At 42.4% G+C, this 24834-nt stretch overlaps 2 protein-coding genes across 10 annotated transcripts in view; both read right to left on the minus strand.

The window, feature by feature from the left end:
• Positions 1-2624, minus strand: part of GSDME (gasdermin E) — a 120077-nt gene extending 117453 nt beyond the window's left edge. The window contains exon 1 of the mRNA XM_035723244.1: positions 2514-2624. The gene's annotated coding sequence lies outside the window, so the exon portion shown is untranslated. The remainder of the gene's footprint in view (positions 1-2513) is intronic.
• A 1199-nt stretch (positions 2625-3823) lies between these two features.
• Positions 3824-24834, minus strand: part of OSBPL3 (oxysterol binding protein like 3) — a 174078-nt gene continuing 153067 nt past the window's right edge. For all 9 annotated transcript variants that reach the window (XM_027573545.2, XM_027573549.2, XM_027573551.2 and 6 more), the window contains 6 exons: positions 21358-21436; positions 20003-20147; positions 16746-16890; positions 12851-12977; positions 11536-11658; positions 3824-7624 (listed from right to left, as the gene is read on the minus strand). In XM_027573545.2, coding sequence (XP_027429346.1) covers positions 7528-7624; positions 11536-11658; positions 12851-12977; positions 16746-16890; positions 20003-20147; positions 21358-21436 — 716 coding nt within the window. In that variant the 3' untranslated portion in view covers positions 3824-7527. The remainder of the gene's footprint in view (positions 7625-11535; positions 11659-12850; positions 12978-16745; positions 16891-20002; positions 20148-21357; positions 21437-24834) is intronic.

Below are 24834 nucleotides of genomic sequence, written 5' to 3' on the forward strand. Positions count from 1 at the left end.
TGCTTCCCTCTACCCCCGCTACTTCTGCCCTGGTCCAAACCACCGCCACCATCTCTCTCTGGCCTGGGCTCTCTGGTTTAGCCTGTGCCTCCTGATCTCCCCCAGATCAGAAGTCAAATCATGCCATTCCTCTGCTCAATACCCTTCATGACTTTCAATTTCACTCCGAGTAAAAACCAATGCCCTCTCCCAGGACCCAAAACATTCTTCCGCTTTTCCTCTGCACTACCTTCAAGTCCCTTCAAGTCCTGGACCAGGTGAAACCCTCCCTCACCACTCCGTGTAACATAAAATAGCAATATCCTCCAGGTTTGCCTCCCCACCGGGCTTGCGTGTCTGTCTCCACAACACTTGTGTGTCTGTTATGCTGCACATTTGTCTGTTTCTGCGCTCCTGTCTGCACCCCACCCTCCGCCCATGACACTCTCAGCCCCAGGAAAACAGAAACTTAATTTTTTCCTCTCTCTCCTGCATTCTGTATCATTGGCTGGATGAATGTGGGCAAGCAATTTGTGGGCAAGCTTTGTGACAACTGCTCACTCTTGGATAATTTTAATTCCAGAAAAGCATGATGATTCAAAAGCTGACAGCTTTTTCTGAATATGTGACATCATTCTTCTATGTGGCCAAATAATTCCCACTTTCAGGATAAAATAGAAAGGAATACTTTAAAGCAGATTCTGCAATTTATAGGTAAGCTCCGTGAGGGCAGGGACAGTGTCTGGCACACGCTTGGTGCTCATGAATATTTGTTGATCGACCGAAGAACATTTCCACCTATTCTTGAGATCACAAAGTGGCAGCATAGAGAGAAACTTAAGGATAATCTGTCCATCTGCTGTCAGGGCTAAATGAGATTTGTAGAGGGTAAGTGACTTACCTACGGTCTCACTACTAACTAGAATTAGGTTTCCCAAGGCCCATCCCACGGTTCTTTCCCGTCCTTGAACTGCCGGGGTCAGCTTCAAAGACCTAACGAAACCTTTGGAAAACAAGTTCTTAACACTTGAGAAGGGACAAGCATGTTGGGGTCACATTGTTTGCATCTCACTCTGTAGTAGAAGGAGCTAGATTTGGACAAGTCAGTGGTATGTCCCCAGACTGCTATTGACTAGTTGTGAAAGTTGGGTCAAGTTGCATAACTTCTGGTCCTCAGTGAACTCATCTGTTAAATGGGGATGGTCTTCTTCAGTCCCTTCAGTGCTGTCTGCTAGGACTCCCCACACTTTACCCCCTGGCTCCAGGCGGAGGAAACCCCAGCTACTGTGACACATCAAAAATTTCACTGTGATGTTAGCTGGGAAGCAGTGTTGTAGCTTCACTGGCTTGGAGAGGAACTGTGAGTCATACGTGGCACGTCCCCCCCCCCCCCCCCTCAGCCTTAGCCTTCCCTGTCACCAAGCCCTCTTGTTCTCTTCACCGTCTGAGGTGTGGCCCTCCTTTCAGCGAACGTCTGTGAGGCCCCATCACCTCTCCCCTCATCACGTCGGCACCCTGTATATAGAGCCTTTCTTACCACACTGGTTGTTGACCAACCTACTGGCTCCGCACCATACCGGAAGCTCCTCAAGGTGGAGGACTGCGTAGTCCCAGTGTCTGGGACCGCTCCTGGCTGGGCCAACGTTTTTCAAAGAATCCATCCCGGCTGCTGACTGCTGTCTGTGTGCAAGCCCCTTTTAAAGTACCCATGAGGCATCACAGGAGAAAGAGGTGACAAGGCCCTTATCTTGACATTTCCAAGATGGTACAAAAGCAATATGTAACATTTCATGAAAAGAAACATAGTTGTTACCAACATGCTACTTTTAAAGACCCAGAACAATCACAAAATTAGAAGGTGGTGTCTCAGCTCAGTGGTGAGCAAATGCTGGTGAACACCACTGAGCAAATGCTGGTGAACAGAGTATGTGGGGCTGTCTGGGAAGTGTGTGTGTGTGTGTGTGTGTGTGTGTGTGTGTGTGTGTGTGTGTGTGTGTGTGTGTGTGTGTGTGTGTGTGTGTGTGTGTGTGTGTGTGTGTGTGTGTGTAAAATCACTCCCACCAGCACATTATCCAGATTTGAGAATCACTGCTGAAGTTGATCGATCTTTCCTAGTCCGGTATCTGTTTAAATTATGGCATTTAATAAAGAGAGGCTGCCCTTAGCTCATCAAAAATTTGACAACAACCATATCACAGAGAACCAGAGTTTGTGTGTGTTTTTGTTTTTTGTTTTTTTAAAGCACAGTTAATTATAATTCATCCTTGGTAAAATAACTAGGAGCCAAGACAATTTAACAAATTCTATCCTCTCAAAAAAAAAAAAAAAAAAGGCTTTTAAGCCTATTTACTTACTGAAGATCCCTCTCAAAGCCCAGATGTGAACTCCTCCAGTCAATATAAGATCCAGGTGCTTGTTCTTCTGTTTGCTGCGCCGTCGCCCCCCGCCCCCCCACCCCCCACCCTCCCCCCGCGCCCGGCTGCCCTGCCCTGGGGGCTGAGCTCTAAGGACAGCGCTGTTGGTTCTGGGCTTACCTGGGTTCGGCCACCAGGATGGAGGCCAGAGGAGACAGAGATTGGGATAGTTCTAACTTCCTCTGGGCTGGATTTTCTAGCAGAGGCCGAACGTCCCTCCACTCCAGCTCCCGGTGGCCCTTCCCCTCTTTGAAGCTCCAGCTACTTCCGGGGGGTGGTCACAACTTCCTGCTGTTGCTAATATGCCTTCAACCTGCTAGAAGCCCGCAAGGAGTCCCTTCATTTTCTTCTCTTGAACTACCGGAGTTAGATTCGGTTTCCTGCAGGGACCCCAAGTACTAAGTCCATGAAAAGAAACCCTTGTCTGGGTGTGGGGGACGGTGATGTCCCGATTCGCGGGTTACTCATGGCCATCAAGCATGTTAGTGCTGGTATTCCATTGGTATGACTAGAAAATTGTATGCCTAAGTTTGTAAACCAATGGCCTGGAACCCGTACCTCCAGATTTGATTGCCTCCTCAAGGCTGACACCTCAGGATGCTTTAAGACCTATTTCAGCAATGGCTAACATGTTAAAATATTCTGAGGTTGCTTAAGATTTTCTTTAGTGTTCATAACCCTATTTTGAATAATGTTGGAAAATGGTCCTCCTCTGATGACAGATTTGATTCAGATCAACAGGCAATATCAACAACACATATTTGAAAATTGGCAAGAATTTCATTATGTTTTTATATGCAAATTTCACTGATTATCTTCAAAATGTCTTTTATAGCTTATTTTTCTTTTCTTTTAAGCCAGGATCCAATCAAGTTTCATAAATTGTTTTTGATTGTCTCTTTAAGCGTTTTTAGGAATACAGAGATGTGAGTTTATGCACATAATTCTGTGATCCGGTGTCTCGTGTGCCATGATACATGTCAGTGAATCGGGTGGGTCTTTAGAGAAGGCTAAGAATGTTCCTGGCATTGCAAAGGACACAACTTGCATATGGGAGGAGGAGACGAAGTCAGTCATTCAAAAGGGCCATTAAGTTGGTATGAGCAGTCAGCGTTCCCCTTTTGCATGTTAGGGCACACAGAACAACCTCTTTCCTTAGTCTGCTGCGGTAAACACGGGGCGCTCCTTGGGGGCTGTCTGGGGCTCCAGCTGCCTCAGGTCCCCCTCCTAAGGGCTCAGGGACCTACATTTGTAGTATTCAACTTTATGGTTTCCCAGTTTATGTCCCAGGGTATTCTTATTTCAAATCTCTATCACTTTAGATAACCAGGCATGTTTCTTCCACAAAAGAGCCCAGCTTAGCGTTTTGATCCCCTTCAGCAGCCACTAATACCCATTAACCTGGAAAAACAAAGACAAAGGTGGCCCTTTTTCCATGTTGTTTATTCACCGTCAACTAGCTACATGAGGGGGATAAACAAACGAGTACGAACTTTTCGGGGAGAATGGGGTATATGGGCGGAAGGGTGGGATTTAAACAGAAAATGAGCTTACACACAGCTAGAGAGAAGATTAACAGGTATCTTTTTTTTTTAAAGTATCCTCTGAGGGTAATGGAGGAAGATAAAATCATCATTAGCAACTTATCATTGTGTAACCCAAAAGTCTCAGAAAATGGTTTGCATTTTCTGTCATGATTTACAGATACTCGTGTGATAAATATTTCCAACACAGAAAAATAAAGACTAACACCAAGCAACAGACTTATACAAGGCAGAGGGAAGTTGAGCGCATGAAAATAGCTATCATCTGGTAGCAAAAATAGATTTATGCCAATGTTAATATCAAAACGAAAGACATTCAAATGAGTTATGCCAATACGTTGGAACTATTATTCCTAACATCATAAGAACAACTTTATTGCTCCTACTTGTAACTAAAAGGCCGGAGAAAATTCTATGATAGCTTGAGGGCATAATATAACTAACTCATTGACTATGGAGTAGGCCTACAACAAGGTTCAATAGCCAAATAAAAACTTAATTCTTTTCCTTTTAGGGCTGACACTGTTTATAGTAGAACAAGACCGTTCATCATAAATCTGGAAAATACAGATGAGGAACAGTCCTTGAAGCCCAAGCAAGTGATTTACTGGAAGTAATTAAAGGTAGAATATGAGAAAAGCAGCAGTTCAAATGAAGTAAACATGAAGAGATGTTTTGTTTTGTTTTTAGCTTGTATATTTTTCTCTTCCAGAGAGCCCCACAGGAAGCACACAAAGACTGTGGGCTATTGGGGCACTCTAGGGACTTGATGGAGGACTGGACTGTTGCCTTAAAGTGCACTCTGGCTGTTTAGTTAGTCCCGGAAGCGGCCTGACTTCTGGGAGGTGAACAGCAGGGAGAATCGCGCTAGGATTCGGATGATTACATCTGACTCCAGGACATACCAGCTGAGGCTCTGGCGCCTGCAGCAGGAAGGCATCTGCTGCCAGGCTATGCAGGAGGCTGCTGGACTCTTCCAGAATGATCTCCTGCAGCTTGGGGTAATTGATAGAGGCCACAGGCACGTATGAAGTACAAGGTAGTCGACTGCCCACGGTCCCCTTTCCAAGAATATATATGTTAATTTGTCATCAATTTGGGTTGGAATAATCAGGAAGAAAATGGAGGTTAAAGCATGTATCTCAGATGGTGTGGTGACTGCAATGACTGAATTGGGGTTTTCAAAGTCCAGAAAGTTAAAATCTCCCTCCATTCTTCCCAAAGAATGCCACGGTTCGGTTTTCTTTGTCTTAAAAGTAGAAAATGCCCCAGAAATACAAATGAGATGGGAAGGTGCTATTGAGGATAGGGACTGAAGGAAGGAAGGAGCCATTTCCCCCTCAAGGTAGCTTTAAGACTATAATAACAGGATGCATCACTAGCTGTTTAAATTTCAGAAATGCCCTTTTATAGGGCTGGTACTGACTCATAGCTTTTTAAATTTGCATATAGTTCCATATCATATTCTAATTTATCACCACTTCCATCTCAAATAAGATGACTACAATGGTGGTATTTGGTCCATTTATCCTTGTGATTCCAAAATAAAGCATAAAGTCAATTGAAATAACAGCAGTGGGGCAATTAAAAAATTTCCAGATACTGTCTGACAGAGCTACATCCATTCAGGCTGCATGTCTTGCTTTTGTGCTGGGTTTTTTGTTTTTGTTTTTTGTCTTTTGTGAGCCAGCTTCTAGAGGAGGCCTATGTAGTAGTCAGTATTGCTAAAAGTCTACATTTTCCTTCATAATGTGAAAACTAGATTTGGTTTTCCCTTGAGTATCCTTAAATCTACAGCCTGCTTTTTCCTGTCTGTGAGGAGAATTTGGATACATGCTTGAAAAGAAAAGAACAAAGCACATATACCAAAGAATTTGATTGTGTCATCGAAACTGCTTAGGAATGGAAATGATATTCACATTGTATTCATCTTGACTTCTTGATTTGGAAGGAATGAATGTAATATTTAATGAGCCATTTATTGTTTTTAAATGCTAATCACTTGCAGATTCCAAAAGGCTAGTGACCCACTTTAAAACTCTCCATTTTGAAAATGCAATGCTGTCCAACTACTTGGTTATTTGGTGTGACACTGAAAAAATCATGCATTCTTTTTTACCATTATTTATTCTACTTTTCATTCATAGAATTCTACATGCTCTGAAATGTTTTAAATATCCGTAAGTGTTTTCTGGAGAAATCTTTTTACTACACCATTATACTTGATATTCCATAGGATCATTATGGACATTAGAGTAAAAGGCTTAAAAATTAGGCTTTGGTTTTAATGTAATCTGGGCAGAAGTTGGCATTGCTTTGATAACACACTTCAACTACTGCACAAATTGTATTATTGTACTTTAAAGTAACATTTAAAATAACAAAGTTTCCCCTTTTAGTAGTTATAATCTGTATTATTTAAGACTGCTGCAAAACTCACAAGAGTGAAGTGAGTAAGAAGAAAGTATAGGAAAGAGGTAAGACTTTATCAGAACACAACACAAAGGAAGAACATCAATTCTCTACATTTGTCTATAAGGCAGGTGGTCAAACTTTTTATACAAGATCTAAAATATGGTGTTAAGAGGTAGAAAATACCAAAACAGTATTTAGGAAAAACTTGTTGAGTTATTTAAAATAATCAGTTATTTTGCCAAACTTTTAGAAAGTCAAACTGTTGTGTGGAATGCACTGTATGTTTTAGGCTAAACTGGAACATTCCATACTCAACAGAGCTGTGGTGAAGTGTTGGGAACATGGGGGTGGGAGTGAGAAGCGGAAAACAGTTTAACTTGTCAAGAGTTCAGTTCTCACTAAGGAGAAATTTCCTACTGTGTCTCTGGGATGCCACTATAGCATTTAATTAATGGGAATTTCTCCGACTGATGACAATTTCTCTGCATAACAGGGTACAATTTTGCACATAAGGCAATACACCTCTAGGGAGGGATGAGCTCAAATGCTTTCTCCTCTTCAGGAAGGTGCTATATCTATCTGATATAAAAAAACACACATTCCACTAATCTTATACCATCCTCCCAACCACCAAAATGCAAATGCAAATATTCTTCAGACTCCAGCACCAGCAGAATTGTTCTATATGAGCAATTCAAGAGCTGTCGGAGGCAAAAAGATATCTGAGCTACCAAATTAAACCTGGGTAGCTTACGCAAGCATGAGTGAGTAACCCTGGGTATTCGTATTTTTTAATGCACCTGGGAGAGAGAGATTTTTTCTCCAACACAATTTTATAAGGCATAAATTTAATTTGAATTTTCCTAACCTTTGGAAAGTTAGTGTTAAAGCTTCTTTTTTAACCCACACGTGAACATTCAATCTTTCATTTTTATTAAATAGTTTATATAGAAAATGAAATATCAAGGTGTTCTACATTCATATAAACAATCGTGATAACATTTGAAATTGTAAAGAAACCTACTGAAGAAAATACATACTTAAATACTTACAATGCTAAGCTAAGCACAGGTGATCATTCTAAATAATTTCTTTTAAATACACAGACACGGGTGTGTAGCTTCAGAAAGCAAACACAGGAGAAGTAGAAGGGTGTATCACTCTGCTTTCCTTTTTCACCATAAGACAGGATGGTCCAGTTTGGAAAAACCAAGATCTTTTCTAAGTTCCAAATAGGTGCCGTTGCTCACCCAGGAGTCATCATTGGATTTCCTGTGAAAGATAAAAAGAATTTCTTTTTTTTTTTTTTTAAGATTTTATTTATTTATTCATGAGAGACAGAGAGAGAAGCAGAGGGAGAAGCAGGCTTCCCACGGAGCAGGGAGCCCGATGCGGGACTCGATCCCAGGACCCCGGGACCACGACCGGAGCCGAAGACAGGCGCCCTAAAAAGAATTTCTTGAAGGCTATTGAAAATATTGTCATACCCCCTCTTTCCCTTTCTCTCTTTTCTTCCCCCACCCCCACGCCCCCGGGCCTGGCCGTCATTCCACGTGCATATACAATTATCCCTGACAGTCTCATACGGGGACGGTGAGGGAACGGGAAGCCCGGAAACCATTTTACTTCGGACTTCGGCTTCTTCCAAACTTAGAGGCTGCGAAAAACGGTGCTTCTGAGAGAAGCATGGATAAGGGAAGAGTCTGTCATACATAAAACACGGCTGGGATGACGGCCACCACCTTGGGTGTGACTCTGTAAAAGCTACAAATCAACCAGGTTGTTCAAATCAAGTTATAAGTTAGCATTAAAAACAGAAGGAATTGGAAGACATAAGAGTCAGGAGAGAATAGCCTTGGTTCCCTATTTGAATAGATAATATATTAAATAGATAAAAATTCAAAAGGTCCAAAAGCGTGGATAGTAAAAGCCTTCTTTCTATTCCTATCTCCCAGACTCCAGTCCTTTTTCTTCAGAGGCAACGATCTTAGAAGCTTCATTCTTTCAGAGAACTTTCATGCATGTATGAGCATGCACACATACACATCCACACTCCACCCCTCTCCCATTTTTTTACACAATGACAGCCCTGTATGGCGTCCTACCCATAGGTAGGGACAAAAACCCGAGTTTTTGACATAACAACATCTACTGGAGATCATTTTCCATTGTCACAATAAGGTCAGCAAACTAGCCCAAGGGCCACATCCAGCCTTCTGCCTATCTTCGTATTATTGGTTTTTTTTTTTAAATTGAAGTATAATTAACATACAATGTTATATTAGTTTTAGGTATACAACATATTGATTCAACGGTTCTATACATGTCATTATATCAGTGGTCACCACAGTAAGTGTAGTCACCATCTGCCACCACACGTTATTATAATGTTATTGACTATATTCCCTGTGCTGTGTTGTTCATCTCAGTGACTTATTTATAGGTAGATCCCCCTTTAATCTTAATCCCTTTTTATTGGAACACCACCATGCCCATTCGCTTCACTATCGCCTATGGCTGCTTTTATGTTGCACAGTGGGCTTGGGTAATTACCCCTAAGACCTTACAGCCTGCAAAGCTAACAATATTTACCATTTGTCTTTTATAGGAAAAGTTTGGTGACTCTGGCAGTAGGGAATCCTGATTTCTTTTTAAACAGTTGCATGATATTCCATTGTAGAAATGGACCACAATTTAACAGGTACCTTACTGGTGAGCCTTTAGGAGGTTGTTTTTAATCTCTAGCTATCAGAGACATATGTTAATAATAATATGATAGACACACACCAATATGTAATTTTGTATGCACGTGAGTATAGTTACATTAAAAATTCCTGTAAGCAGAACTGCGATGTCAAAGAGCGCATTCATTTGTAATTTTGTCTGATATTTCATATGTTTTAGAAGCAAAAGCGGACAGTGCCTGTTTTCCTATGCTCTCGGGGACACAGATTTTTGTCACACTGGTTTCCCTCTTCTAATAAAGGGATGTGTCTAAAAGGAGCCGGTCTGCCTATCAGACACTTTACTTATGACCCAGAGGAGCCCGGCTCTGTCCCAACTCTAGTTTCCACTTGGAATTCCCTCTGCCGGGCCTCTCGGTCACCTCTTTGCCAGGACCACTACTGCTGAGGATTCTTGCCTTTTCTCCAGCCCTTTGCCCCATCTGATACTCTGATAATTTCACAGACAATCCAGAGGAAAAATAGCTAAGGCCACCTGGCTGTAGCCGTGTTTGGTCCTTTTCCATTCCATTCTAGACGGTTGCCACAACAGCCTACGTAACGTTTTATAGTTTGTATTTAAATGTCAATTCCTTTTCCATAGAGCTCCACAGACTTTGTGAAGTCATTTTTGACGCTTTCACATTAGGTCGAATTGATGACTCTCTCTCCCTAGTTCTTGAGACAGCTTAGTTACCCGCAAGTTTTTGTTTTGTTTTGTTTTGTTTTAGTCTTGAGGTCTTTTATTTTCTTTACATTTATCATGCCATGAATTCATAGGGAATGGGTTCCAGCAGTTCAGGCTCCTTTCCATTAGTTCTCACAAAGTGTGCTTCTCTGGGTGGGGCAGGCTGGCGCTTCAGTTGAACCCAAGTACCCTTCTCTTTGGCTTCCTTCTTTTTCTGATCATTTTCCTTCACACGCTTCAGGAAGCTGTCTCGGCTCTTTGAGTGTTTAATATGCTCAATGCGTACATTAATTCTCTTGGCAAGAATCTTGCCCTTAACTTGTTTGTTTACAACAATGCCAACAGCATGCTGAGTAACATTGTAGACTCTTCCAGTTTTGCCATGGTAACATTTGTAGGGCATTCCTTTTTGAACAGTGCCCATTCCCTTGATGTCCACAATATCACTTTTCTTATAGATTCGCATGTATGTGGCCAAAGGAACAACTCCGTGTTTTCTAAAAGGTCTAGAGAACCTATAGCGGGTACCTCTCCTCTTTCCCTTTGTGTTGGTCATTTTGGCAAATTACTGGAAGATGGCGGTTCCGGCCGAAAGGCCCGCCAGTTTTAATGATCCTAAAAAATACTGCAGTGAACATCTTTATAAATGTAATTTCCCTTGTTTAAAAATGACACTACATGATTTATGAAAGAAAAAAAAGAATTGGCCTACTTAAGGGTACATGTGTATGTCTATCAATTATCAGTAAATCAATGGATCAGTCTGTTCATCTCTCCATTTATCTATCTCTTGCCTTTTAAAAAGATAGTTTAAGGTGTCTTGTTTTTAAAAATATTTAAACACAACCAATGAATCATTGAACACTGTATCAAAAACTAATGATGTACTATATGTTGGCTAATTGAACATAAATAAAAAAATAAAAATAAATAGAATATTTAAACAAAGTTATGAATATTTTGGGATGAAACTCTGGCCAGTTGAATGATCTTCATTTGCGTGTAACCGGAGTTTGTGGAAATGATCAGAAGGGACCTGACAAAATCCACAATGACTCTAGGGGGAAAAAGCATAATATTTTGGGGGATAAAACATCACTTATTGCTATTTTGCCATTTTGGAATACATACTTTATTGCTGCTGCTGCAAGATGAGGAGCTAATTCCTGTTGTCCATTAAAACACAATGACCACCAAAAACAAAAACAAAAAAACCCAAACAACAAAGCCCTGGCTGCTCTGAAAGTAAGAGAGGGGTGGAACTGGCAGGGCAAGAATCCAGCTGCTTTCCTCTGTGGGCCTCATTTGTTTGTTTATTTTTTTAAGGAACAAACAAAAACACCCCCCAAACCGTACAGAGCCCTGGCGTGTAGGCAGGAGGGCCAGGCCCCAGTCCAGGACATTTCACTGGGGCCTTCTGTAGATTTCTTCTCAGTTACTATGAAAGAGGGGGTGGAGCACTGATGGTCTCTGATGCCCCTTCTAAATCCTTACGTCTACTTTTAACAAATCCTTGAATGGCAAGTTATTTTAAAATGAATAGTAAATGTTCCACATCCAAACTGAAGTGTTTTGGAACTTCTGCAAACCAAGCATTAGACCCTGTGCATGTGCCATTGCTCCAGCGGAGAGGTTTTAGCACTCCGGAGCAAGAAAGATGCCAAGAACGCTCGCATGTGGGGAGGGGATGGGGGCGCCCCCTCCCTTCATCCAGAAGCCTCAGGTGCTGCCAGTCCCTGTCAGCCCAGGACCCGCGCGATGGGGGCACGCACCTGAAAAACCGGGGCTGGTGCTCCACGCGGTTTTCTTCTAAGACCCGCCGCCTTTCTCTCTGCAGCTGTTCGATTCTCTGCTTTTGTATTTCAGCCTCTTCTACGTTCCCTTCTTCGAGGAACCTGGGACAGTAAGGGGGAAAATCACGGAACACAAATTCCAAGAAAACACTGTCATCGTGACTACTCGAATTATGTGTCTACAACTGGAGATTCAATATGCTTCCCTATCCATAAGAACCCTCTCCGACCCTAAAAATGGTTATTTTGCGGCAGTTAGGGAAGATATTCTTTGTGGAACTGGTGACACATACGTGGTTCAAAACATTGTATCTATAAAAAGGAATTTGTCCCTTTCGTCCCCATCTCTCTCCCCTGCCTCCTCACCACACCCTTTCCCAGGAGCCTCAGAGCACACCAGACTGTTGTTAAATCTTTGCTGGCTGGTAGGTGAAGAATTGGTATGTCAACATGTTTTTCAACATACGCATTTCTTTCAGTGAGACTGAGCATCTTTTCATAGGTTTACGAGAGAGCTGCAGTTCCTATTTTGTGAACAGTTCATTTTCCTATGTCATTTTTAATGAGTTCATCTTGATTTCTGGAACCAATTCATGCAATGAGTTGCAAATATAGATTTCTCAGTTTGTCATTTATCTATTTAATTCTGGGTATGTATATATATGTATTATATACACTTATGTATATATACATATACACACAAAATATAAAAAATAAAAGATAAAAATATATATAAATGTATATATATATATTTTACTTTGCCATGAAGAAGGGTGTTTTTCTTTTTCTTAAATAAAATCAAATACATATTTTTTTCCTTTCTGGGTTTGGAGTCTTAAATTAGGCCCAAGGGCAGAGATAATTATGTCCATTTTACAGGAAATAAATAGGAAACCGAGACTAGGAAAGTTTACACAGCTTATTGCCAGCAAACGTAGGATCAGAAGTTAGATTTCTGTGCACCAAAGTAATTTAAATCTGAGGGGTAAGGGAGCTGGGTGCTTTTCACTCTTTCAGATACACAATAAGTTCTGTATTATTGTATGCAATAAAACTCTTAAAAAGAAACACTTTTTCGGTTATTTCAATAGAAATAAGGCTCTACTGATGAATAAAGGTCAGGCCACATGTAGAATTAAGCTGGGCTCCCTTCCTTCCAGGAGATGATTGCTTCAAGGCCCCTGAGGCCTCTACTCCTGATGACACTCTCTCTCTCGGTCTGGGAGTTGTTAGTAAGACTTTTCATAAGGAGTTTTCCATCTCTGGAGATAAAGATCTTTTAAAAAGTGCTTACCTTTGGTCTGGTCTAAATCGAGTGTCAGTAGGTGGTAATAAAGACTTTGACAATGGGTCCATTTCATTTAATTCCAGGGCAAACTGTGTGAAGCCGTAATATTGCTCATAGCCCTTTGGCATGGGATCTAAATGAAAAAGAAATCATTCGTCTCTAACTTGCCTTCCATTTACATTACATTTCAATTCCTTCACCTTTTTCATCTCAGATCAGCTATAATTTTTCTCTCTCAGCTCTAAATCCTCCCATTTCTAGTAAAGTATTCTGGCTAACAAACTGGTGGTGAATGTTCCTCTATAAATCTTTTTCTCTAGAAGTTTTCTTCTACCCACAAGGATCAGACCTTTTTCGTGTAGCCATATAGGGAATTCATGTAATGCCATGAAGTTTTTGTACTGTGTAAGCTATAAAAATAATTTGTTACAAAAATAAACACGTTAAGGGGCGCCTGGGTGGCTCAGTCATTAAGCGTCTGCCTTTGGCTCAGGTCATGGTCCCAGGGTCCTGGGATCGAGCCCCGCGTCGGACTCCCTGCTCCGCGGGAAGCCTGCTTCTCCCTCTCCCACTCCCCCTGCTTGTGTTCTCTCTCTCGCTGTGTCCTGTGAAATAAATAAAGTCTTTAAAAAAAATAAAATAAACACATTAAAAAGAACTCTGGGTCCATTTTTTCCAGACGAACAAGACTCTCACTCTGGAGAATCCATTTTTCATTTAAGAGATATCAAATCCTCCTGGAACTCTGTCTAGTTCCTAGACTAGTGTGGAACCCATAGCAAGTGAAGGTTATTCTTTTCTTCCATGCCTGCCCTTCTTTTTACCAACTCTTGTCCCTCCAAATCTTACATATTTAAATTTAAATCTAGTTCAGCTGAAGCCAGGAGTAAACATGGGATTACACCAGCAGAAATGCTGCCTGATGTGAAGGGGACAGAGAAAATGGGACCGAATGAAGTAAGGCTGTTGGACTACTGCCATTCTACAGGATGGGACTATCCAGCTCTCCAGCGGCGAACATGTTGTTATCATTCAAGAAAAGGGAAGAACGAGTGAAGGTGATTCAGAGATCATCAAGGCTGCCCTTCCCACCACAGGCCCAGACTACACAGGCCCAGGGGGGAAGGCTGCCTCCACCTTTCAAAGGGTGGGGCCACTGCTGCAGTTTCAACCTGCCGTGCTGCCACCACCTAGAGCCTTGGGGGCCTTGGGAGCAGGGCCTCTGCCCCAGCAGATCCAGAGGGCGGGGCATCGAGCCAACCAAAAAATTATCATCTGCTGTCTTAGGATCTAATGGCATTTTGCTTTTTTTCTTTTTAAAGATTTTATTTATTTACTTGACAGAGAGAGAGAGGCAGCGAGAGAGGGAACACAAGCAGGGGGAGTGGGAGAGGGAGAAGCAGGCTTCCCGCGGAGCAGGGAGCCCGATGCGGGGCTCGATCCCAGGACCCTGGGATCATGACCCGAGCCGAAGGCAGACACTTAATGACTGAGCCACGCAGGCGCCTCTAATGACATTTTTCTTACTGGGTTTTGGACTTATCTGGCAGCCATCACCCCTTTCTTCTTTCCTATTTCTCCTTTTTGGAATGGGCACGTCTATCCTACGCGTGTCCTGCCATTGTATTTAGAAGCACATTTTGGCTTCACGGGTTCACGGCTGGAGAAGATGAATTATACCTCAAGTCTCACCCATACCTGATATAGATGATATTTAGCTGAGACTTTGGATTTTAGACTTTAGAGCTGACGCTGGAATGAGTTAAGATTTAGGGGGCTGTTAGGGTGGAATAAATATTTTACATGTAAGAAGGGTGTGGTTTGGGGGGGGCAGGGGCAGTGTCATGGGCTGAATGTTTGTATCTTTCCAAAAATTCGTATGTTGAAGCCCTACCCCTTCGTATGGCTGTATTTGGAGAAGGAGTCTAAGAAAGGAATTGAGGTTAAATAAGGTCGAACGGGTGCAGCCCTGATCTAGCGGCTGTCTGCAAGCCAAGAACACGCTCTCACCAGAACCCAAATTTGCCAGCACCTTGGTCTTTGATTTCCCAGCCTCTAGAACTGTAAGAAAACACATTTCTGTTGTTTAAACCACCCAATCTGTGGTATTTGTTATAGCAGCCCAGGTGGTCTAATCCAAGTGTATTGCTCTAACTTGAATCCCAGCTAAAAATCAAGCTAAAAATACCAAGTTTACATATTGAGTCAATCAAATGCAGGCTAATAAAATCCACTCCTAGCCTAGCAAGAGTTACTCTCATGTACAAATACAAACACTTTCCATGAACTATTCTGCAAACCCAGTTTTCCAAGCTTTAGGAGTCCTTTCTGTCTAATTTTAACTCTAATCTTCCATGTATCCTACTCATGAAAATCGTAGCAAAGCTTCCTACTGTGCCTTCAAAAATCCAGCCCAGTCTCCCAACCACTGGAGTAAAGACAGTGGTTCTTCTTGAAGATGGTCCAGTGACGCTCATGGCCAAGGCAGAAACACAAAGTCCGTGAGCAACAACAAGCGTAACAGCTCACACCCACCGTGTGCTTTGTCAAGGCGCTACTTTAACATCCCAAAGAGGAAGGCAATTTTCATCTCTGATACATACTTTAAGCAAAGGGCAGTGTCTCTCTGAACTTCTAAAGCTTGGAAGGTGGCCACTGATGCCGATTCATTCTGGCTTCATGGCCACCTCTGTGACCATATATGGTTGCTACCCAGTGACAGAGACACTGTTGGTTGCTTACCCGACAGTTATTTCCCTTTCTTAACTTGCTAATGGGAAACTGATCTGTTCATATGGCATTGTGTCCTCCCTTGGGGGTGAATCTAAGCCCATCTGAATCTCTTCTGCCTATCCAGTTGCCCCTGACTGGCTCAAGGATGGGTTTGGACCCACTTGAGGCTGACAAGACTTAATGACACATTTGCTGGGGAATCCTAGTAAATATTTCCTGAAAAAAAGGCACAAGAGAAGACAACTCTTTTGTTCTCGCTTTTCTCCTGCTTAGTGACCTGTCACATGGGGATATGATATTGAATCATGATAAGTGTTTTACATCCATGAGGGGACACATCACTGCCATATTGGGAGTGGAGGAATGTGTCGTCCGTGGTCTGTGCTCTTGACACAGGTACGTTGCCTGTATTAACAACCGCGGGGCCATCCAACCCCTTACTTGTTAAGTAATAGCACACATCCTAATGGTTTAAGTTACTATTAGAATGGTCTTTTTGTCTTATTTTGATCAGCCTAAAGCATACTAATGGTGGTATCTCAGAACAATCATTTATAATATGGCCAAGACTTGGAAATATACTTATCAGATTAGGAGGTGGACAAAGTCTTAAAACGTTTTGGGGGCCATGTTATGAAGGTTTGGCTTCCCTAGCCCTCCCCATAGCTGCTTCAAGGGCTCAGTATTTTCTAGAATTACAAGAGAGACCAGAGTGGCTAATGGTATTGGGTGAATCGGGGAGACCCCTAACTTTTATAGGAGCCCCAGGTCACTCTTCTTGTCTAGTAAGTTTTCTCTTTATTCATTCTTACTCTAGAATGACCTCTTGTACTTCACTGCCACTCCTTCTCAACACCCAGGATAGGCACAGGAGTGATGTGTGTAGCCCGGAAGACTTCCTCGGAGAGAGTAACCGTGGATGAGCAATGGCTTTGTTCTGGGATGAAGAACCCAGGACCTAGCAGACCACCTGAGGTGTCGGCGAGAAGCACAAGGATGAGTTTGAGATAGGACTGGTGAATGAAAGAAGGGCTGGTTGCTCGAACAGAGTTCAAAGCAGGCAGAGGCTGGAGACCCTGGACGGCAGACACTGATGCCAGCCCGTCCGCAGTTCCTCTGGCCATGCCCCCCGACCCCTGGCCCGAGACTGATTAACCGGGGTACCGACTCGCTCTCCAGACACAAGCGGACGAAGAGGAGCCACCGCAGTAGATGCTTTCGTGCCATTTCCCGAAGAGCCGATGCACCGCTTTTCCATTCTTGTCAAATACTGTACCTTCAATCTCACGGGCGTTAGTGCTCCAGTATTTCGCCTAGGATTCAAATGAGAGTTAGCGGTTTAGTACTTTGGAGTCAACTTATTATAGATATTAAGAGAAAAACAAAAGTAAAGAAAAAAAAACCCATAGGAATGAGTCTACATTGCATATAATTTGCCAGTTCCAGGTTCTGGCTTTTTTTAAAATCATACTTTTAATTACTTAATAAAAATTAACATCTAACCCTTTATTTATTTATAGTTTGCAACGCAACAATCAACATTTGTGAGAGATACAGGTTTCTCCCCCCTACCTTTGTTACATACAACATCAGAAGGAAAGGCTCAGGTCTTACACATTGGCCAAGTAATGCGGTTGGCTCTTAAGCCCCTCCCACCCCTCCGCCCGGGAATAGCTGTTCTGTGGATGTCACCACGGCTCTGACTATTACAATTTCAGAGAAAAGTAACTCATATATATTTTTTCTCGACAGGAACTAGACAGTCTTTTGTAAACCAATAAAGGAGGCTCCTTTGTAAAGCAACCAATTTTCTGTTTCTCCCACCATTTCTCCCCCAAACTAGATTTGTTCATCCAATCCACTGGAACGTGATACGACCCATATTCACCCTGTGGATTGGTCCTGATCTGAGAGCAGCACAATCCAGCTCAGCCTTGTGGGTGTTATACAGTACCGCAAGCTGGCCAGCAGAGGGGGGTCGAACTCCCTAGAGTGGATTTTTCCCCGAGTCTCCCAACTACCTGGCTGCCCTAAAAAATCTCTACGAAAGAATGGAAGGCATTACTTCATAAATCAAAACTCCTAGTGCTATTTTCATCCAAAACAGAATCCATATTTGGAAGCCAATAAAGTTGAGCAACATTTTGGGGCCATATTCTGGTGGTTTGATTTCCCCATTTTGTGTCTGTGGGGAAGTTGGGAGGAAGGGCAGAGGACAGCAACATCACAGAGCTGCATCAGAAACATAAACCTGAGGTCTCTACTCATGTAAAAATGGAGGAAAAGGGAAACAAATGCTGCCTAGGCTCTTAAGTTTATTCGGAAGCAGGAGTCAGATTTTCTGTTACAGATACTTGCTGACAAATCCAATGCTGGCAATACGGTGGGACGCCCCAGAGGAAGGCAGTCCATCTGGGAAGGGCTCCATCTGCTTTCAGATTCTCTTTCAACACCAGGGACACATCCAGTGTTCTACTTCCCTCCTCTCTCATAGCCACAGAAATCGATCCTCTGGCCCTAAGTGTGTGAGTACCAGGTGGATGGTAGAAAGGGGACTCGAGCACATTTTCTTGGGGGAGCTGCTGAGAAGCAGGTGCCCTCACCTGGACGGGGGCATATATCCCTACTCCAGGTTGCCTTTTCTTCTTTTTGCAGAGAGCCTCCGTGAAGTTTTCGAGGCAGGTTCATTTTTATTTCACCCTAAACACTATTAGCTTTTTATCTGTCTACATTCCAGTCTGAATTATAGGATATAAGACAGACTCCAGTCCACCTCTCCATAATGTCCCCCAGCAGCTAGAGGTGGTGCGGAGAGGTACTGCATGAAATTCCACAATTAGAGCCTCATCTCTCTGCTTAGGATTTTGACCTTAATTAAATGCAAATACTCCTTTAAGACCATTTTAAATTTATGAAAATTTTTTTAAAGATTTTTATTTATTTGACAGAGAGAGAGATAGTGAGAGCAGGAACACAAGCAGGGGGAGTGGGAGAGGGAGAAGCAGGCTTCCCGCTGAGCAGGGAGCCCGACGCGGGGCTCGATCCCAGGACCCTGGGATCATGACCTGAGCCAAAGGCAGACACTTAACGACTGAGTCACCCAGGCGCCCTAAATACATGAAATTTTTAAGGGCAAGAGGAATCTAAGGGAATCAAAGCACTTGGAAAGTTAAGCAGACTATTCCATGCTTTTGCCTTTGGCCAATCTGTTCATTTACCCTATGAATGTTCATGAGCCTTTCCAGACGTCAGCCTCCAGCAGTGAGCAAGATTAGATCAGGCTTTTGCTTTTCCCGACTCAGGGATGGTGAGGAGGGTGAGGGGAACAGAAAATGAAAATACCCAAGTAAACCAACAGTGAGCAAGTTAACTCTGGGTGGGAATGAACACTTTGAAGAGAATGGGATGTGACAGAAAGTGACTAACAAGGCAGGGCTGATGATGGAAGGATCTGGGGAAAGGGACCCAAGCAGAAGGAGGGGGAGAGAGAAGAGCCAGTGTGGTGAGAGGATGGTGGGGAAGGAAGGGGAGGAGGGGGTGGGGGGAGCTGAGACTGGAGAGAAAGGAGTGGGTGTGTGCGTGCGCGCATGCACACCTACGCACATATCGGCAGGTGTGTGTACATACAGCCATGTGTAGGCTTGGGTGTTCACAGAGGTGCATACATGCAGGTGTGCGTGCGCGTGTGTGAACATAAGGGGTGGGTGGGCAGCGCATACCACACAGGGCCTTGTGGGCATTGTCAGGAGGCGGGCTTTTATACTGGGAAAGATGGAAGTCGTAGGGGGGGACTTCTGTGATATACACCATGACTTTCTTTTTTTAAATTCTAGTAAAATATACATAACAAAATGTATCCCTTTAACCATTTCTAAGCATACAATTCAGTGACATTAAACACATTCACAATGCTGTGCAACCATTATCATTATATATTTCCAGAACTTTTTTCATCTTCCCAAACTGAAACTGTGTGTCCATTAAACACCAAATCCCATTCCCCAACCCCCCAGCCCCTGGTATCACCATTCTACTTTCTGTCTCTATGAGTCTGACTGCTCTAGGTACCTCACAAGTGGGGTCATACAGTATTTGTCCTTTCGTGTCTGGCTGATTACACTGAGCATAATGTCTTCAAGCTTCATGCATATTGTCGCATGATGAGTTATGTTTTAAAAGGGTCCCTCTGGCTACTGCCTTGAGGACAGACCATAGTGGAATACGAGTGGAAGGAGAGAAGCCAGAGGGGCCATGGCCCTGATCCAGGTGAGAGAGCTTAGGAAGGGGGACACCAGGGAGCTCCTGGCATTGTTTGTCCGATGGCACAAGGGGAAGGTGAGACGTTCCCTGAGATATCCTGTGCCCTCAGGCCCCAGCCCTGCCAAGGCCTTTCTAGGGTCGAGCTCAAGGGGCCACCTGGGTTACCTTTATAAAATTCACTTTGCAGTGGCAGGAGTCATCATTCAGGTTCTTGATGACAATCTCTCCGTAGTGCTCAATCCATCTCTGCCCACTTAAGATGTTATGGATGCAAGAGGTCACTTTGTTCCACTCAAAATGATCTCCGAAGCTGAAAAGGAGGAAACAGTGACGTTAACAATTCCCAGAAGAGCCAGCAGCAAATGCAAACAAATATTGCTATTTAAAAAAATAAGTCACAGGATGAATTACTCATTTCTTCGTTTACGGAACCAACACTGACTGAGGGCTGAAGCCGTGCTGGGCCTTGTGAGCTTCCGCTCTCTGAGGAGACACGAGGGTACAGCGGGCCACGGCAGGCCACAGCAGGCAGGGTTGGGCGCTCCGGAAGCTGCCAGGGATTTCACTAGAAGCTGGTGATCTGGAAAAACCCACTCTCTCTTTGGACAGAGGAGAAAACTGAGAGCCACAGGTGATTTGTCTAAGTCATCAGACTAGAAAAGGGAAGAGGCAATGGGGAAGGTGTGGTGATCTCACAATCTCCTCTCTCTCTATACACACACACACACACACGAACACACACATCTATATGTGTACATATGTATACCTGTGTGTGTGTGTGTGTGTGTGTGTGTATGCAGAGACACATATCTATCTTATATATAAATCTTAAGATACACGTCTTAAACCTTTTTATGATGAGAAAGTATTCAGGCACCACTTACAGAGTCATATAACAGTTGTGAGGATAATGGTAATAAGACCAAACACTTAACATGGCATAGGCTCTGTGCCAAGTACTTTTTTCAGTGCTTTACGTATATTACCTGTTTAATCTTCACAACAGTCCTGCAAAGTAGGTAGTTTATTATTCCCATTTTATAGATGAGGGAACTAGTGATCAGGAAGGTTAAGTAACCTGCCCAAGGATTTGCAGTTAGTAAGTGAGCACCTGAGTCCTGCTGGCCCCACCCTAGAAGCCACCCTCGCAGCCATTTTGCGTTATAAATGAGGATCAATAAACCCTGTAGGATCAAGATATTTTTCTTAAAAGGAATTTTGACAGTGAGGTACGACAACAATGTTAAAGCAAAACTACCATTCTTGATTTTCTTAGAAAGTGAAAATGAGTTTTTAAAAAGCTTCTGTTCAGGGAACTTTGGTTTCCAGGTAGCATTCCCATTTGAAGGAAAGAAAATGTGAGCTTGTCAAAATGAGCTACATTTGAACTTACTGTCAAACCAATTAAAAGAAAAAAAAAAAACATATACTCAGCACCATGGGGTATAATGGGAATCCCATTCCTAAAGCTGTATCTTGGCCCTAAATTCTGTGCAGTTCCCAACCACAGAAGAACTTACGCTGGCAGAGTCACATGGGTTGTGCCAATGGGAACAATTTCCATAGATTTGCCCCAGAATTTGTTTTTCCATCTCACATCTGAAATGAAATACCAATTAGCACATATTTAGCAGGAGAGCTACACAGATCAAAGAATTCTTAGGCTGGATAAATAATCCCTACATAGAACAATCTCTTCTAATAAAATCCATTACATTATAGGGTAACTTTTCATTCAATCTAAGTACCAACTAAATATCTGGAACAAAATCAGGAAAATTAAAATTATAAGATAAAGTCCCTCTCTTGGGACTCATGGTACGAAAGGCAGACAAAAGTGAAAACAAGTAATACTCAAACAGAGAGGCAGGGGTTATAACTGAGTATATTTTAAGACGAAATGGAGCCAGAGAAGCAGGAATGACCAACACTCTTGGGAAAGCATTAGGAGGGGCCACTTAGATCAGGCTCTGAAGAATAAGCAGGAGTTCACCAGGCAGAGAAAAAGGGATAGAAGGTATAAGACAGCTTGTTCAGAGGGAGAGAGATATAAGAGAACAGGATGTGCGTCTGTCCTATGGGTCTTGGATTGTTTAGAGAGAAAAGCAGAGAGACAGACTGAGTACAGAAACAGTGGGCTCTAGGAGCCAGGCAAGGAAGTTTGGCATGTATGTGCTGGGGGGAAATAAGATGTTTGTTTAGACAGAAAACACATGTGATTAGATACAGACTTTGCAAAGACAACTGGGAGTAATACAGGGAATGGACCAGGAGCACAAGAGATGAGAAGCAAGGTGACAAGTTACAAAGCTGCTGTAACTGATCAAGAGATAAGGGAGGATGAAGTGAACTAAGACAGTAGTGGATAGAGTAGAAGGGAAGGATTCCAGAACCAGGAAAGAAGTAGAAATAGAACTAGTTGGCAAATTAGATGCAGATCCTGAAAGACAGGGAGAATTTGTAGATGATTTCATATTTATCTCACTTGCATAAATGGTGGCACCAACAGGGAGAGAAACAGAAAAAGAATAGGGTAGAGGGGGCCTGGGTGGCTCAGTCAGTTAAGCGTCTGCCTTGGGCTCCGGTCATGATCCCAGGGTCCTGGGATCGAGCCCCGCATAGGGCTCCCTGCTCAGCGGGACGCCTGCTTCTCCCTCTCCCACTCCCCCTGCTTGTGTTCCCTCTCTCGCTGTCTCTCTCTCTCTGTCAAATAAATAAATAAAATCTTTAAAAAAAGAGAGAGACTAGAAATAGAATTTAAAAAAGGAATAGAAAAAGGATGGCAGAGACAGGTGATTCCTCTGAGTGCTGCATGACAATACACAGACCATGGGGGAGCAAATGTGAAAGCAAGGAGGCCAGTAGGGTGCCATGGCCATGATCCAGGAGAGTGATAGGGCTGGGACCAGGCAGCCCCTGGCCACATATACATGATTTCACTTAAATAAAATATCCAGAATAGGCAAATCTATAGAGATAGAAAGTAGCTAAGGGATTGCCTAAGGATGAAAGAGGTTGATGGAAGTTGGGGTGGGGGTAGGTACTAGCTAACAGGTTTGTTGTTGGTTTTTTTGTTTTTTGGAGTGATAATAAAAATGTCCTTTTTTTTAAAAGATTTTATTTATTTATTTATTTATTGAGCTCAAGCGGGGGGAGGGGTAGAGGGAGAGGAAGAGAGAGAATCTCAAGCATATGCCGCACTGAGAACAGAGCCCAACGCAGGGCTCAGTCCCACAACCCTGAGATCATGATATGAGCCAAAATCAAGAGCCAGATGCTCAACTGACTGAGCCACCCAGGTACCTCTGGAGTGATGAAAATGTTCTTAAATTGATTGTGATGATAATTGGACATCTTTGTGAATATCCTAAAAATCATTGAACTATACCTTTTAATTAGGTGAATTGTATGATATACAAATTATAGCTCAATAAAGTTTTTACCAAAAAAAAAAAAAAAAGATGACTGTTTAAAGCAAAAGCAGTAATGATGTATTGTGGGGTTTATAACACACATAAATAAAACATGTCCACAATGTGTGAAGTGGCATAATATTACCTGAAGACAGACTTATGATAAAGATACATAACATAAATCCTAAAGTAATAACTGAAAAACGAAACGAGGAGGTATAGCTAGTAAGTCTACAAAGGAGATATGAGGGAAGCATAGAAAGTATTCAGTCCAAAAGAAGGCAGAAAAAGAAAGCAAGGGAAACAAAGAACAGATGAAACAAAAAGACAACAAATACTAAGAGGCCACATTTAAATCCAACTCTATCAATAATCATAATAAATGTAAATGGCCTAAGCAACATGATTAAAAGGCAGAGAAATGTCAGATTGGATTAAAAAGCAAGATCTGGGAGTTGTGAGCCTATGGGAATAGGTGAGACTGCCCAGGAAAAAGGCTGATGAGGGAGAAAAGAAGGGGACCGAGGAGAAAACTGTTGTGTAAGGTGAGGAGCACACGGAAACTGCTTGGAGAAAATCCTTCTCGTTGCCTAATCCATTACTTAAAAACAATAATAAAGTGCTTACAGGGTCAGTAACATTTAGCAATTAGAAGGTTACAGATCTTCTAAGAATTATTCCCAGGGGGTTTCAGTGAAATTAAGAGATGTTTTTAATTAAGCTTCAATTCTAACCTTTAACGGCAAAGATTCAGAAAAAGTACTATGGTACTTGTAACCTAAATTGGAATTTTGCCTCCAGAGAGAGGACCTGGGTGGCTGGGGACTAAGGTGGGGGAAGGAACTTTTTTTTTTTTAACAAAGTGTATTTTCAAAACTCTTAAATTATATAGATTTTTTTTTTTTTAAAGCAAAGGGGTAAATCAAGTGTCATCACTGTTAACAGAGAAAAATGCTTTAAAAACCGATGTGTGCTCATTGTCTGGAAAGCCAAGATGCTCAAATTTTCCTCAAATTGTACACTGTGCCTTTTGAATAAATATATAAGTTAATAAAATTAATTAATCCATTTAGAAAATATTTGCGGTCTTATTTATTCTTCAGGACAACCCCCCTCTTCCAAAATCCAAAATCCAAACTGAATAGAGAGACAACGACCCCCAAACTAAAAAAACTCAGCAATCTAAAACATGCTGTTTAGAAATAAAATTAAAACTTTTCAAAAGCAAAAAGAACCCTGTTGTCTAGACTCTGATAAATACCTGTAAATATTTAGTGTCTCTTGAAATACACAAGGCATTTCAAGTGGCTGTGGAATTAGAGAAAAAGTTACAGGAGTAAATAGTGGTGGCCCAGACACAGATGAAGAATTTTTTTTTTTTTAAAGGCACAACTAAATTATCCTCCTGAATCCTTAATGATGAAGTAGACAAGTATCGGTAATTGTTCAGGGATGAGAGGCAAGAATACCAAGTGGTGCAGACCCATGCAACAGGGCCCAAGTCCAGGGTCCTACCTGTGATCTTAAGAAGCACTTGCAGTAGTTCCTGAATAAAACAGATCTATAACATTACAAAAAATGACA

This window comes from Zalophus californianus, chromosome 12 (assembly GCF_009762305.2).
Source record: "Zalophus californianus isolate mZalCal1 chromosome 12, mZalCal1.pri.v2, whole genome shotgun sequence".
Classification (NCBI taxonomy): Eukaryota; Metazoa; Chordata; class Mammalia; order Carnivora; family Otariidae; genus Zalophus; species Zalophus californianus.